Here is a 14,889-nt window from a genome sequence, read left to right as displayed (position 1 = left end):
TAGGTGATGCAGAACGATGCTTGAACTCTCATTTGGCTCGAAAAGTTTTTAACACTTCAGCCCGTTCAGCACTAACGCCCAGGTCATTTTTAGCTCCAGTTAATGGAGTGCAGAAATGCCTCACATATTCTGGGAGTATTCTTTCACTGCTGAAAATCAAAATACTATCAGAAGGATATTAACGATGAGCATATGAAAGCAGAGCGGGCAAAAAAGAACAACTGAATGTAAAATAAATATTTATTGAAGACAACGGCCTCAAAAAAAGAACACAACCAATCGCAGTTCAAAAAAATCTGGAAAAATTCATTATGAACTCTAGCAAGCCTTTCCGAGGACAATGAGGCCGATTCCGAGGACGACTTATGCCAAACGGCATACTATCGCAATGAAAAGAAGAATGCCTCGAGATCACAAAAACTATCATAGCAGCAGAAAAAACCACACTTTCCCCTGAAAGAAAGCAAAGTGATTGCCATATAAACAGGAAAACTCTGCTGTTTTATTGCATAACTTAACACAAAACTGGTACAAAAAGTAGAATGCAAAGACCCCATGACTTGCACACACACACACACACAACGCATTTATCCAACAAATATTCTGTACACAGTGACTATGCATTTGGTAGCATATCAGTACTTGGCCAAAGTAACACAAGGAAGAATTTTGTATGTGCATCTATGTGCAAAGCTGATTATGTCACACTTGAAAACTATTACCCCGAGGATGAAATCACATTACTTCACAGTGAAGTCACATTGCTACTGAACTATAAAAACAAACCTTTCCAAGAACGTAATTATTGTAACTTAAAAAATTTGACAAAAACAGAGTTTCTGGTGCTGAATTTGGAGAGCACTTGTTGTACTAATGAGTACACCTGCTTGTACGGGCTTGAACTGGTCCCTTCGGTTGCTCTTTATGGAGACATGAGCAAAAATCTCCATACACTCCCTGAGGAACGCCACTGCCTCATCATGAGCGTCCGGCTTAAACATGCTCATAGCGGTGCCGATGTACCGCGACGTCATCAGGGTGAACCACCGGTACACCTGCTCAACAAACCACGCTGTGGTTAGGGCCTCCTCCTCCATCCGCCCAAGACTCACTAGTACGCGTATAGCAGCGCCAACACTATGGTTGAGGACAGCAACCGCAGATGCCACGTTCATTTTGGCAAAATGGTCCTGGTCCAGGTAGGCCGGCTTGAGGTGGGGGGCCAACTTGAGGTCGCGTTCGGCATCAATATCCGCCAGCTTTCTGATGTGCTTGACTGACACCTGCGAGATGCACAGAACATATTTGAAAATGGTTTAGCTTAAACTGCACTAAAATCCCCCAGCTCAAACACTAACACACTATCCCTACGTTGATAATCATTCTAGCGATCGTTGCTGTGCTCATTCTTGCGTTCGATCACCTCTTTTGAAATCACCTTGGATGACAATCCGTAGCACAATTTTTCACCACACTATCATCCTCTCTTGCACGTTTACCTTGCTTTTCGCGCCGGCCTTGAGTCTGGACGGCAGCGAAGGGCGGTCCCTGCCGCGGCATGTGTGGTGCTAGCCGTTTTGTGCCCCGTACAGGCATGCACGACCGGCAAGTGTGCGGAGCGCTTCCGCGCGCATAAAACGCTTCATGCTTTCAGCTTGCTTGATTTCTTCTTAAAATCTTATTCAGCTAAGCTGTCGTCACAGCCAACAACGTTGATCGGGAAAACAAAAGCCTAGAGCGCTGTGGTCCCACAAATTTCCTAATTCCCTTATAATAATGGATTAGGAACTTAGGGTACCTCCGTATTTGTTTGAGCCCGTCGCTTCGCGTACAAAGCACTGAGCACCCGACGACACGGCCTGCCCCGCGACTACTCGTGAAGGCAATGTAGTAGCCACGGGCGCTCGGGTAGGAAATCTCCATGGTATCTAGGAGCCGCTTTAGGGAATCACGCAGTAGCATTACGGTTAAAAATCGACGCAGAAGCAACTCTAGACAATGATGATTAATAAAGTGCAGGTTACACGCCTGCTTATTTTGGAACTTCGCCCAGAAAACTGGGACACAGCGAAGCGGCGGCACACGTCGCTGGCCATCTTCCGAATATGACGCTACTTCCGGTCGCTGCCGCTGTTTCTCGCTCTTCCGGCGATGCGGCAGAGAGCGGTGGGTCAACTTAAACGACGAATACCGCTGTCCCCAAGCTAAAAATGACGAAAAAAACTTTACAGGCATAAACTGACCAATGTAATAATTGTAAAAAGTAGAGCTTTGCCTGGTTTTAAAAGCATGATGGGGCTAATTAGTAATGATGGGGCTAATTAGTAATTAGCCGATGATGGGGCTAATTAGTAATGAATCAGTGGCACCTGTTTCATTTCAGGTTGGGACGATGCAGCATTGAAGCTTTTACCTCAGACCTCATCACATGCATGAACCTTTAACAGAGTGCTTGAAATTTCCACTAATTACGCTAGCTGGCATACTTTACGGACAAGACGAGCACGGCTAGGTGCCCAGCCTTAACCTGGACTAGTTTGGTTGTTTTGAGGTGAACACACGTACATGGAATGCCACGTGCAAGGTACACCTTCAACTGATGTCTAATGATCAAACGTGTACCGTGATAACATACTAAAGCTTGTTCGGCACCACAATTTGAATATTTCAAAAACAGCGCAGAGACGAAGGTGTATGGAGTGACAAACTAGGGCGCTATGATTTGTCAATTGTCTCTGGGCTATTTTTGAAGCAGTCAAAGCGTGTATTGTGCTCTTGTTCTGCTTATAATTTCTGCTTCGTCTACATAAAAAAATGAAACAATTAAAATCTTCGGTTGAATCTTTGTCGTTGCCATGCCTAATTTCATCCTGTACATACCTCGTGACTGCTTCCACCCATACTGCTTGCAAAATTGCTTAGCTTCATTGGGAGCTCAGGTGAAGGACGGTCATGCATTCAACGCCCGAGAACACTGTCACCAGAGCACATCACCGTCTCTTATACTCCTCAAGAAGCGCACAGCAGGCCTAGGTGGCATGTAAAACCACCGCCTCATCTCACACGCCAGAGCCACATAAAATATCGTCGCAGCCTTGGGTGGAGACGTTTTCCTAACTCAAGCCGCAGCGGTTTGAAGCAACGCAAGACATAAGAAACTCCCCGCACAGGGATGATGCTGAGATAGCATGAAGCAAGCCGCGTTATCCATGGCGCTGTACGTGCCTGCCCAACCGTACAAATGGAGTTGGCGCCATTTGTGTGTGTGGTGAACTTGAAACTGGCCCACACATACCTACATCTTATGAAGCTATGTTCACTTCCACACACACATATGCTTACCTGTCTCAATTGGCTGAGCTTCGCCATCCAATGGAGGAGGTCATACTCCATGTGCTTCACCTGGGAATGGGCGAACGGCAACAGAGGCAGCAGGTGCATCGGCGGCATCCAGTGTGTCTGAGATGCCAAAAAAATAAAAACCATACATGTCATCGAGATAATGCATGGTACAATGCTCAGCAGTGCATCAGCTAAGTGACATACCGTGGGCTTGTTCACTGCCTGGCCTCCTCGGAACCTTCCCCTTAGCCCGTTTCTGCTGGTTGTTGGAGGCTTCGATCGTTGGCACAGCATTCCACTTGAGGAGCTTTCGGCCATCAGCCCTGCCCGTTTCAAATTGGCTGTCTTCAAAGTGGTCCTAACAAACAATTCAATACAATAAGCAAACAAGAAAAGTTTTATCAAATGCAGAACATTGTGTGAATGCTTTCTCGCTTGAACGTCTCTCTGTCAACTTCACATGAAATTGAAACTGCTAAATTGCGCCCCACAATACGTCTAACGGCCTTATTTGGCAGCATCATGTCGAAATTCCGAGTTTACAAGCCACACAACAGATCGCAAGCAGTATACCCGCAATTATTGGTCAAGGCATTTTAGAACATGCCAGAATGCTAACGCTCATTGGCATTATAAAGGTAGGCTGCGAAAATATTTTGAAAATTTTAGTGTACGCATAACTTAGTGCACACAGAATGCTTTTGTTTTGTTCTTATTTTTTCTGAGAGTTTCGTGTTATACTACAGAATGCACAACCTCGTAGAATTTATCTAAAGTGAACAGGCCAAGCTTTATACCAGAATTGGCAACAGAATGGGGTGAAGGCGTTTGTGACATTAATAACACATCTGTGGGGCCTACTTGGTGCCGCATAAATGAGTCGGAGAGCGCCTAAACATTAAAAAACGAATGAGGACGAAAGAACATGGCGAAACAACGCGCGATTTGTAAAGTTTAAGCGCTTTCACTCGTGACAGTTCGCGGTGTACATCAAACCAAAACTTCCAAAATCTTCTGGAAAGTTCCGCACTAATTCCCGTGACCCCTCCGTGAACGTTAAACTGCCGAATTAAAATTTATCCAACCATTTCGGATTCTCGTAATGGCAGTCGCCCAACGGGATGGAACGTCCCACGACATGCAAACGTCCGGGGCGGGGACGAAATAACTTAAACGGATGGCGGTATTTATTTTGGCAGGCGCCTCGTAGGCGTTGTGAACCCCCCCGTACCCTGAGACATATATGTTAATTCCCTGCGAGGCCACATGCGCGCATTTCACCTTCAATTTCCACGTATGTGAATTCTATGCCTCTATGAACTCTAAGACAGGCGTCGTCATATGCATGCCGGATTGTGAAATTGCCGTACTCGCTCGCTGGCGCGCGGCCCAAACTCTCTCACCGTTTCCTTCCCTTGCATACTATTTTCTCCCCCCTGCACTTTGTAAATTCTCATCTGTTTAACTACGCCTCCTGCGTCCACATCTCTTGCCTACTTTTATTCCAGCACAACTCCGCCAGCACCCGGCCGACGCGTACGTTGTCGGGCCGCGTTGGCGAGCGAACGAGTACAGCAATTTCACGACGCATATCGCGGCCCGAAGACCGCGGTCGGACGTTCGCGGCGGCGGCGGCCGGTCTCGCGAGCTCATTAGCTGCGAAGCGCTCGGCACGGAATTCTCACAACGCCTACGAGGCGCCAGCTTTTATTAACTATCGCGAATTCACTTCAAACAATCTCACCTCACAAATCCTGGAGTACGGGGTGGGCACGAATTCATCGCGGCTGACGAGTTGCAGCCACACGCGTAGCCGCTCGCCGTCCTTTTTCCCCAGCGGGCAGCGCATGAAGCGTTTTCCATCTTCCTGGGAGTTGTAACAGCTGAGTATGCAGCAAAACGGCATCTCCGGACACACTTCTGCAGCTAAAATGCTGCGAAGCGTGCCAAGCGCGGGATGGTTTGGTCGGTTTGGTTCACGTTCGGAACGTCGGTCGCGCGCAGCCACAGGGCGAACAGCTAGGACTACCACAGTTGACCGACTGAAAACGCACAAGCAACAAAATGGCAGCGCCCATGAACCGTCGCAGTGTAAACAAATGTCACGTGTCGCGAACTGACCAATCATCTTGGCGGCGGCACGGAACAATGGGAGAAAAGAGTGCCAATACTCTAAAACCGTATATAGTGACACTACTTCCAACGACTCGGCCCAGTCAAACAAACGCAGAGGGAGTGCAGTGTGTGTGGGTGCTTCAGATGCGTGTAGCATCTCCGTCGTTCGTCCATCTAAGCGTCCGAGACACATCTTCGTGTCTAAACTGTCACCGTGCACCACTTCAGCCCAACTGACGGAGCATCTTTCGACGGTACATGTCATACCTCTGGCTTGTCAGCGGCTGAAGTCCAAGTACAGTTCATATTCTTCCTTCTGCGTTACGGTCGATGAGGACTCCTTCGAGCGATTGAGCGATCCTTTGTTCTGGCCGAAGGGCTGCCTTTTCAAACCTTTCCGCGGAAAGCTGCATCCCGAAATGTTCTGTTCCACTGATGTCCCACACGATGAAAAGAACTAACAATAGGGTGGACATTTACTATCAAAATGCGCGGCCTTCGCACTAAAGCGTCCGAATTTTTTGCTACTGTACTTTCCACAAATTTTCCAATTATTGTAATTTCTGAATCCTGGCTCTGTAGCGACATTAGCTGAAATGATTATTTCCCTCCAAATTACCAAGTTTTCCGCAAAGATAGGAATTTTACTGGGGCTAAACAAAAGGGAGGGGGCGTATTAGTTGCGGTCGATTGTGGTCTTCAGTGTAAGAGGCGTCAAGACCTTGAGGGCGACAATGAGTGTGTCTGGCTGGACATCCGACTGACTGGGGGCGAGAGGCTCTTAATAGGGGCGTTTTATATTCCCCCCGATGTTCCTATTTCTTCGTTCAATGAGCTACTTACTTCTGTAGAAGAAGTTTGCGCTTCACACCAAAATCACCATTTTATCATTCTAGGGGATTTCAATGCACCTGGTGTACAATGGGACAGTCTAACTAACCAGCATTACAATTATTACGTACAGCAAAAATCTCGCATTGTTTTAGACTTCCTAGATTTCACATCCATGGCACAACTGAATAACATCAAAAACTGCTCCGAAAATATCTTAGACCTCTGCTTCTCAAACATACAGAACGCGCGAGTATCAATGGTGGATATCTCTCTTGTCAAACCCGACAAGCTTCATCCTCCATTTTCAGTTTCGGCTCATGTTTCGATGCGGCATTGTGGTACCTCACTAAAGTATAATGAACTCTCTCCCTTCTGTTATGCACGTGGGGATTACATTGGCTTGTATAGCTTTTTTTCTTCGTTTGATTGGTCGGAAATTCAAGAACTTCTTAGGTCGAACGGTTCACCGAAATTGTCAAAAGCGGTATGGACCAATTTATTCCCAAGTATAAACCAAACCACTCCAAGCACCCACATTGTTTTTCGAAAGAACTTCGTACGACTCTTAAATTAAAAGACCGCTGCCACAGAAAGTATAAGAAAACCGGGAGTGACGAATGGAAACAGAACTTCTGCTCTTATCGTAAATTATGTAAAAACCTTTATGAGCGGGACCAGCGCTCCTATCTCGATTCTGTAGAGAGTAGTGCGAATTCTCAGCCTTAAACATTTTGGAGATACATCCGGTCCCGTAAGAACAACTCACATGATCTTATCAATCTTGTAGATTCCTCTGGGGAAGAAGTTCATAATGTCGCCAACCCCTTTGCTCAGCACTTCAGTGCCACATGCGGCCAGCATGACGTCTCTGAAATGAACATATTGTTAAATCGCGTACAGGGCTCCAGCTTAGTGCCTTTGGACGAGCAGTTGGTTTTGGAGAGCCTAAAGCGCATGAAACCGTCATTGTCGTGTGGAGCTGACGGAATACCTCCAGCTATTCTCAAAACATACGGCAGCAATTTTGTACCTGTTTTGACGGTGATATTTAACCAGTGTCTAAAAACAAACGTGTTCCCTCTCGCGTGGAAAATTTCTCGAGTCCGTCCCATTTTCAAGTCAGGCTCCAAATCGGATGCAACAAACTACAGAGCAGTTTCTCTCCTTTGTGCTTGTTCCAAGCTGTTTGAGACAGCCCTGTACAAATTACTGTCAAGTTCTGTACAGAATTTTCTTGTAAGTAAACAGCACGGCTTTATATCAGGAAGGTCGACAACAACTAATCTCTCCTGCTTTATGGAGCAGGCCTCGGCAGCCATTTCTGAGAGGGGCCAGCTCGACGTTGTCTACTGTGATCTGAGCAAAGCACTTGACGTTGTCTGCCACACGCTGTTACTTAAAAAGCTTTTGCAGGTAGGAATTTATACACCACTCGTGGCATTGTTGGGTAGTTATCTAGACAACCGGTTCAGTTTCGTTAGCTTTAACAGGCAGACGTCTGCTCTGTACAGATCAACAAGCGGTGTGCCTCAAGGCTCCGTGCTGGTGCCTCTCTTGTTCTCCATTTTTGTTAATGATGTGTCAGCCGCAATTAAGATGTCTTCTTTCCTTCTTTACGCTGACGACATTAAAATATTCAGACGGATTGAGTCCATTAATGACTGCATTGCCCTGGAGCAAGATATATCCTCATTTTCCAAGTGGTCCTCAGACAATAGATTAAATCTTAACTCTACAAAAACAAAGGTCATGTCGTATAGCAGGAAAACGAACCGCACTTTATTTTGCTACAGTATTAACGGCGGTTACTTGTCTAGAGTTCAAGAGATCAGAGACCTCGGCGTGCTTTTCGACAGTGCCTTAACTTTCTCACCTCGTGCCACTCAACTTACTAGGCGGGCGCTACGCTCTCTTGGGGCTGTATGCAGGTTTTCTCGAGAATTCCGGTTTCCTTCTTCATTCCTAAAACTATTCAGAACGCTTTGTATTCCGCAACTAGAATATGCTTCTGTCGTTTGGAATGGAACCTGTAGTTCCAACTGTCAACGTATAGAGCGTGTACAAACCAAATTTTCATCAATATTTAGGCATCGTTTTCCTTCGGAGCCTATCCCTATAACTGTTTCTCTAAGTTCCCGGCGGACCCACTCAGACCTTCTTTTCATGTACAAATTGCTTCATGGTATTATTTTATGCCCGTAACTACTTGAATCAATCAGTTTTCGCGTTCCACAAAAAGCTACAAGGCTCGCCCACCCTTTTAAAGCAGCTGGAGCTCTCAGCACACGTTCTCCTCTTCAAAGGATGCAGCATCTGCATAATGTTCACTCCGAGAAGCTCGATATCTTTCAGCGTCCTCTTCGGGAGTTTTTGGCCGGGTTGTCAGCTCTGACACGCTAGGTTCATCTTGGCAGTGCTCTTTTTCTTCACTTATCGTCCTGACGTGTGCATTGACTTCACCGAGCTTGTTCTTGTTCCTGGTTATTCGTGTATTGTGCTGATACTGCGACTGTAATTATCGTAGAATTTTTCTTTTTCTGCCGTTTTTATCATTAAAAGTTGCCATATTCACTTCATGCGTCCATTTGAAACTGAAAATGTACTCTTCCCGAATCTTGTAAAAACTTTCTTCTTTTCACTCACCCCTCCGTATAGTTACGCTTATTGTAAGATGTCTTCTTGCAATTGACCAGACATTACAGTTTCTATTCATTGTGTAATGTTGCCTAAAATTACACTACGGTATTTTTATTCTTTGAAGTTGTAGTTTCTTATTATTTTTTGCTCACTCACTGTTCTTTTGCCAGCTGTTGATGCATTTCAGTGCTGTCTTATACCTTTTCTGTGCGCCAGCGCGACTTGATTGTGTAAAGTCGGCTGGATTGCACTATTTTATTTCTAATCTTCTTTGCCGTTTTTTGTAGGTCTTTCTTTCTTTCTTTTTTTTTTTTGCTCACTGAGTGTTTATTAGCAGATTGTTGATGTACTACAGTGCTGCATTTTCCCTCTGAGTGCTCCAGCACGAAGGCCTCCGCTGTTCCTGGGCACTATAATAAACATTGATTGATCGATTATTATTAGCTTGCATCGCTGTTTTTTTTGCTTTTCTGTCACATCGGGGATTTTGTGTGTTGTGGCGTGCTGTCTTACGTTTCTTTTAATAATGTGTTGTATATGGTGTGCCAGCACCAAGACCTTAGGGTTGTTCCTGGGCACAAAAAATAAAGGTTGATTGATTGATTGATTGATTGATTGATTGATTGATTGATTGATTGATTGATTTGTTGATTGATTGATTGATTGATTGATTGATTGATTGATTGATTGATTGATTGATTGATTGATTGATTGATTGATTGATTGATTATTAACCTTTCCCGCCATACGATTTACGAACGGCAGGGTACACATAGAGCGAGTAGGTGAGAGAATAGCGTCAAATAAACAAATTAAGCACAATTAAAGGACGCAAAACAAGCAGCAACTTGCAGAGATGTGTAATTTTATATTTACATTACATAACATAACAGCCACATACACGGTGCGCGGCCCAAATGTTTACATGTGATTGTCACTGACTGTGTTGGTTATATCTACCGCAGGGGTCGGCAACCTACAGCCCGCGGGCCGAATGTGGCCCGTGGTGCTGTATTACGCGGCCCCCAGACGTCGTCAGAACCCCCACCCCACCCCATCTCATAACAATTTGAACGCCGACATGCCAGTTTTTAACTGAAATAGTGTTTGACGGCGGGACAAGGATAGAAAATTGATCGCTTCTAGCTGCATTGTTCCCCATATTCACACTTTGCCAGATTATTGTCAAATATTATTGGCAATACGCTGATTTTTTTTGTCTTCGCCTTCAAAGCCCCCCTCCCGCTCCCACCTCATTTGCCATCAAGCCCTCTGCCGTATCGACTTCATGCAACTCGGCACTACACCTGAATGCATTGCCGACCCTTATTCTAGTCTTAAGTGCTAACTGGGGATATATGATGCAAGAGCGTTAATAAATAAAGTGGGAGCAAACAAGGAAGCAGGACGGTCACTCAGTTCGCCCGACCACTTTGTTTTACGGCCACTACTTTCGGAATCACAAAACAGATTTCACGCTTCTGACGCTCGCTGCATTTTTTCACTGAGCCACGCAAAGAAATGGCAAGCTAGCGCTGCACCTTGCAGTCATAATGGCGACGCAAACCAGCAGTGTTTAATGAAAGTACACCCATATTGCGCATGCACGTACGCAAAAGCGCGGGGCACCGCTGCAGACGAGCCTGCAGTACGCAGTATTTGCAAACTTTCACGCACGATAATCGCCGATTGCGTTACTTTTTTTTGATCGCCTACTGTTGAAACGTCCTTGTCACCAAGTGTATTAGTTTGAAAAAGAAGCTTTCCCTTTAAATTTCACTTCATGCGACCGTGGATCGGTGAGCCTGCAAGGGGCACAGCGCGGCCACCGTCCCAGCACTTTTGTTGACGCTGTAAACGTGTTTAACGCAGCAAAGATTTTTTTCCTAATGCCAAGTTGAGGAGGCCGAGCTGAATGGACGTGTTCCACGTCAGCTCTGTTTTTCCATGGCTTTTGTGGCGTAATTTTCTACAGTTCCTCGGAAATAACCACGGCATCGATTACCCGACGAACCTATTTTTCGGTGGACACCTCTTTTTCGAAGTCTGGATCCTCGCCCGGCCTGCAGCGGACGAGAAACCCTTCATAGGCGGGGCCACCCTGGGCCTAGGCCTAACCATTAGCACGCGGTCCTCGGCACTCCTTGAGGCACTCGGCACCTTCCCCCTTCGCCCGGAGCAGCAAAATGGAGCGTATCGAGGTGGACGGTGAGTCTATTTCGCGAGAAGACCTAAGTGAAGCGGCTGGGTAGCTTACCAGTCACCGGCGACGGAGCGCCCGCGCTCTATAGCCAAGCTAGCCCTCGCCTCGGGCGGCTGCTCCAGCAAGCCCGTCACTGCCTCCCAACCACGCAGCAAGACGTCACGTCTAAACAGCGCCTGTCCCGCCAGCCGCCGGTATACCCAGCGAGGACATTAAAATAGTGCTGCGGCCCCGGGAAGGGCTGAACATCCCCACGATAAGCCAAGCCGGCTTGCGTGACGGAGTGTTGCGCTCGGCCGGAATAAGTTATGAAGAGGCAGCCGACGGTATACTTCGCACCAACGTCGTAAAAAACGTCATTATCCACAGCACTCCAAGTATGGGACGGGCCAAAAAATACACGACCATACAAGAGCTCCGCTTCGGGGACATCACATGCAAAGTGAGCGCTTACGCAGCGCCACCGGAGGACACTGTCAAGGGTGTTATCCACAACATTCGCGAATATGATAGTGCCGACGACATCACGCGCAGCCTCCTCTAAAGAAGAATCCCACGATTCTCCAGGCGAAACGCGTGGGCCGTACTAACTCTGTCCTCATCGTCATCGAAGGACAGAAGGTACCGCACTATGTGTACTACAGAGGTGTGGAATACCGTTGCTTCATTCACAAGAAGAGGCACGAACTATATGAGACAGCTGTGGCCATTTAGGGCATCGCTCGGACGTTTGCCCAGCACCCGACAACAAAGTGTTCAAGATCTGCGGCACCGAGGCTCCGGTGGACCAACACGATTGTGAACCAAAGTGTGCACTGTGTGGCCGCGATCATCCTACGGGACATAAGAAGTGCCGCCAGCGTTTCCAAACCCCATACCTTCTGAAGAAGTGAAATGGCAGAAAAGACTAAAACAGCGACTGCAGCAAGAACAAGAACCCTGTCATCGCCGAGGACAGCAGTGTCCCTCCAACGGCCCTGCGTCGTTCCTACTCAAGGACAACGGGACCGCAGCGCATCAACGCGGATGAGACGACTCGTTCCCGGAACTCTCGCAACGTGAGCATCAGAGCCGAGGGGGTGGGAGCCGCGACGGGGCAGCATCCCATGACGTCTCCTCCAGTAGTCGACACCGCTCCGGTCCACATTGTGGGGGGGGACCCTCAGCCACCTGAGGCCCAGCAACCAAGGACGGCAGTCGCGAAACAGACGCCAATCAGCCGGCCATTCTCAATTAAACAAGACGAGCTGGGCGGATACGGTCTCCAAAGGCAAACAAACTCAGAAACGTAATGCTTCCACATTCAACGCCTCAAAATCCCACCAGTCAGATCATTCCTCCGAGACACCCAAAATCAAGCAGATGCTCGAAGAGCTAATAGCTGAAAATGCGAAAATCGCCAAATTGGAAGAAACAAAAACCCCTTTCCTAAGCCTCGGTTGTGTATGCCCTGGTACCCAACCGACAGACCCGGTCAGCCCAGCAGCGCAGCTCGCTACTGTCAGTTCCCAAACCCCGCATACGCGCGCCTCTGCCGTAGGGATGGACACTGTGGGCTCTCCTGCCTCAAAACATAAAGCCCAAGCGATAGCCTCTGAGAGCTCTAGTAAGGCCGCAGGCACGTTCCCGAATAAAAACGTTGACGACGCCATGCTCCGTGAGTTCGGAGAAACCCTCACCGAAACTCTTGCTGAAACTCTCAGCGCCATATTCGGAGCGATGCTGAATAAGTTTGGCAAAAACGTTGATGCCCAGATTGCCATCCTGAAAGCTCGAGTAACAGCTCTAGAGAATGGAATCCTACTAGCCGGACGGGAAGTGGACCGGGTCCCATCAAGTCCGCTAAACCCTATTCCCGCCAATCGCCGACACACATCCCCAAAACTGCAAATGATCATGTCCGATAGCTCGTCCAACAGAAAAAGCAAAGCCAACAACTTGATGGTGTGGCAATGGAATTGTCGAGGATTCAAAAGAAAACGTGTTCATTTAGAACTATTCATCAAAAGCAAGAATTCGGATGAAATACCTGATGTGGCCTGTCTCCAAGAGGCAGGTGTTTTTGCCCGAATGTCAAACTACAAATCTTTTAATGACCTAAAAGTTGATGCCTCTGGTGTAACAGAGAAACAAAAACCCGCAGTCAGCACCCTTATTAGGCGAAACTTCTCAGCCCTGCGGCCCGATACCGGGGTAGACGCGGTGTCCGCGGCTCACATCTTTGTAGAAATTATCCCAAACCAGAAAAACAATGCCCAGAGCACGTTTATTCTTAATTTGTATAGCTGCACAAAAAAATCAAATTTAGAAAGCCCTTCTGGAGAGCTGTCGAAGGAACACACTGTTGATTGTCGGAGACTTTATTGTCGGAGATTGTCGGAGACCATACGGAATGGGGATACAAGCGGGACACAATAATGGGGCGCAATTTATGGCTTGATGCCCATTGGAAACAGTGTTAGTGGGGACACTACCCTTGCTTGACCTTTGCCAAAAACACGCGTACGGAAGCAACCTGGCTAAACACACAAGAAAACCTCGGCAGCAACCACTATCTCGTCACTATTTGGGTCAATTCTGAGGCAGCGAAAGGATATTCCGGTAAAAAACTGCAGCTCATTGATTGGGATTCATTCCGCGCGCTTAGAGCCGAAGCACGAGGCCCTCGGGCCGCGGGGTACGGTACTTCTGAAGTCGACATAACAGACATTCGCAGCTGGGCAGAACAACTTCAAGTGGACACAAAACGTGCCTCTAAGGTTATACCGGAAGAGGCACAGCTCCAACAGGCCGACGCAAACTTTCTGCATATGTGGGAAGCCAAGCACAGCTTACACACACGACTCCAGGAGCAAAAACCTAACCGAACCCTGCGGCGACGACTGGCAGCCCTCAACCGTGATATAGAAACGTACGCACAGCAAATAACTCGGCAAAATTGGCATAGCACATGCGATCGCATGGACTACGAAATAGGCCTTCGCAAACCTGGAACATCCACCGCTGTCTGATTTATTTATTTATTTATTTATTCATTTATTTATTTATTTATTTATTTATTTATTTATTTATTTATTGTACCCTCAGGGTAAAAATACATTGTAGAGGGGAGGGGCAATAATACTAATCAAGTAAGAAACTATGCATGCACAAAAATACTTCGAAAAAACATTAGTGAAGAACATCAAGTTTGTATGGGCTGTTTACTGGGTTACAACTCAGTGCACAGTTAAAACATAAACAAAACCAAACAAAAAAAAGCCTTGGCAGTCAAATAGAAGCAACGTAAACGCTTCCAAATAACGAGAACACGAACCAGTGGTTAGACTTTCCACCGAACAGCGGGTAAAGAGAATAAAAAATGGAAGAAAAATGTACAGACGCGGAAAAGAGGCCCTTATTTCAACAGCGCATGCCCACACAAGAACAAGAAGCGGTATATCCAACAATCTATAGCGTTATCGTGTACACTAGGAAAAAAAGAAGAGAATCATTTTGGCAATTCCAATTTACAGATAATTTGCAGATTACCGGTTTACAGATTACAGACTACAGATTACAATTTACAGATAATTGACCCCGAAAATAGTAAAACTACTCAAAGAAACAACATCAGCATACTTCTCCATAAATTTTAGGGAACACGGAATTGCTCAAAGCCATTCAGGACAGATACATTTGCGACTGCCCCCGCGAGGACCTTGCTCCGTACGTGGGCGACGAAATGCTCTTCTTGACCGGCCAATCACTATAAGTGA

The 14,889-nt window shown here is 46.8% G+C and overlaps 1 protein-coding gene across 1 annotated transcript; it reads right to left on the bottom strand.

The window, feature by feature from the left end:
- Positions 1–240: 240 nt before the first annotated feature.
- Positions 241–5,502, bottom strand: LOC144141313 (uncharacterized). Its single transcript, XM_077672887.1, has 4 exons — positions 5,087–5,502; positions 3,547–3,700; positions 3,343–3,459; positions 241–1,283 (listed from the first exon to the last, which is right to left on the bottom strand). The coding sequence occupies exons 1-4, from the start codon at positions 5,203–5,205 to the stop codon at positions 813–815; spliced, it is 861 nt and encodes a 286-aa protein (XP_077529013.1). The 5' UTR covers positions 5,206–5,502; the 3' UTR covers positions 241–812.
- Between the last annotated feature and the right edge of the window lie 9,387 nt (positions 5,503–14,889).

Source organism: Haemaphysalis longicornis, unplaced genomic scaffold (genome assembly GCF_048455015.1).
Source record: "Haemaphysalis longicornis isolate Haplotype H1 unplaced genomic scaffold, Haemaphysalis longicornis Haplotype H1 scaffold_6, whole genome shotgun sequence".
Lineage (NCBI taxonomy): Eukaryota > Metazoa > Arthropoda > Arachnida > Ixodida > Ixodidae > Haemaphysalis > Haemaphysalis longicornis.
Note: the sequence above shows the minus strand (reverse complement) of the source record. Positions and strands in the feature narration are given on the sequence as shown.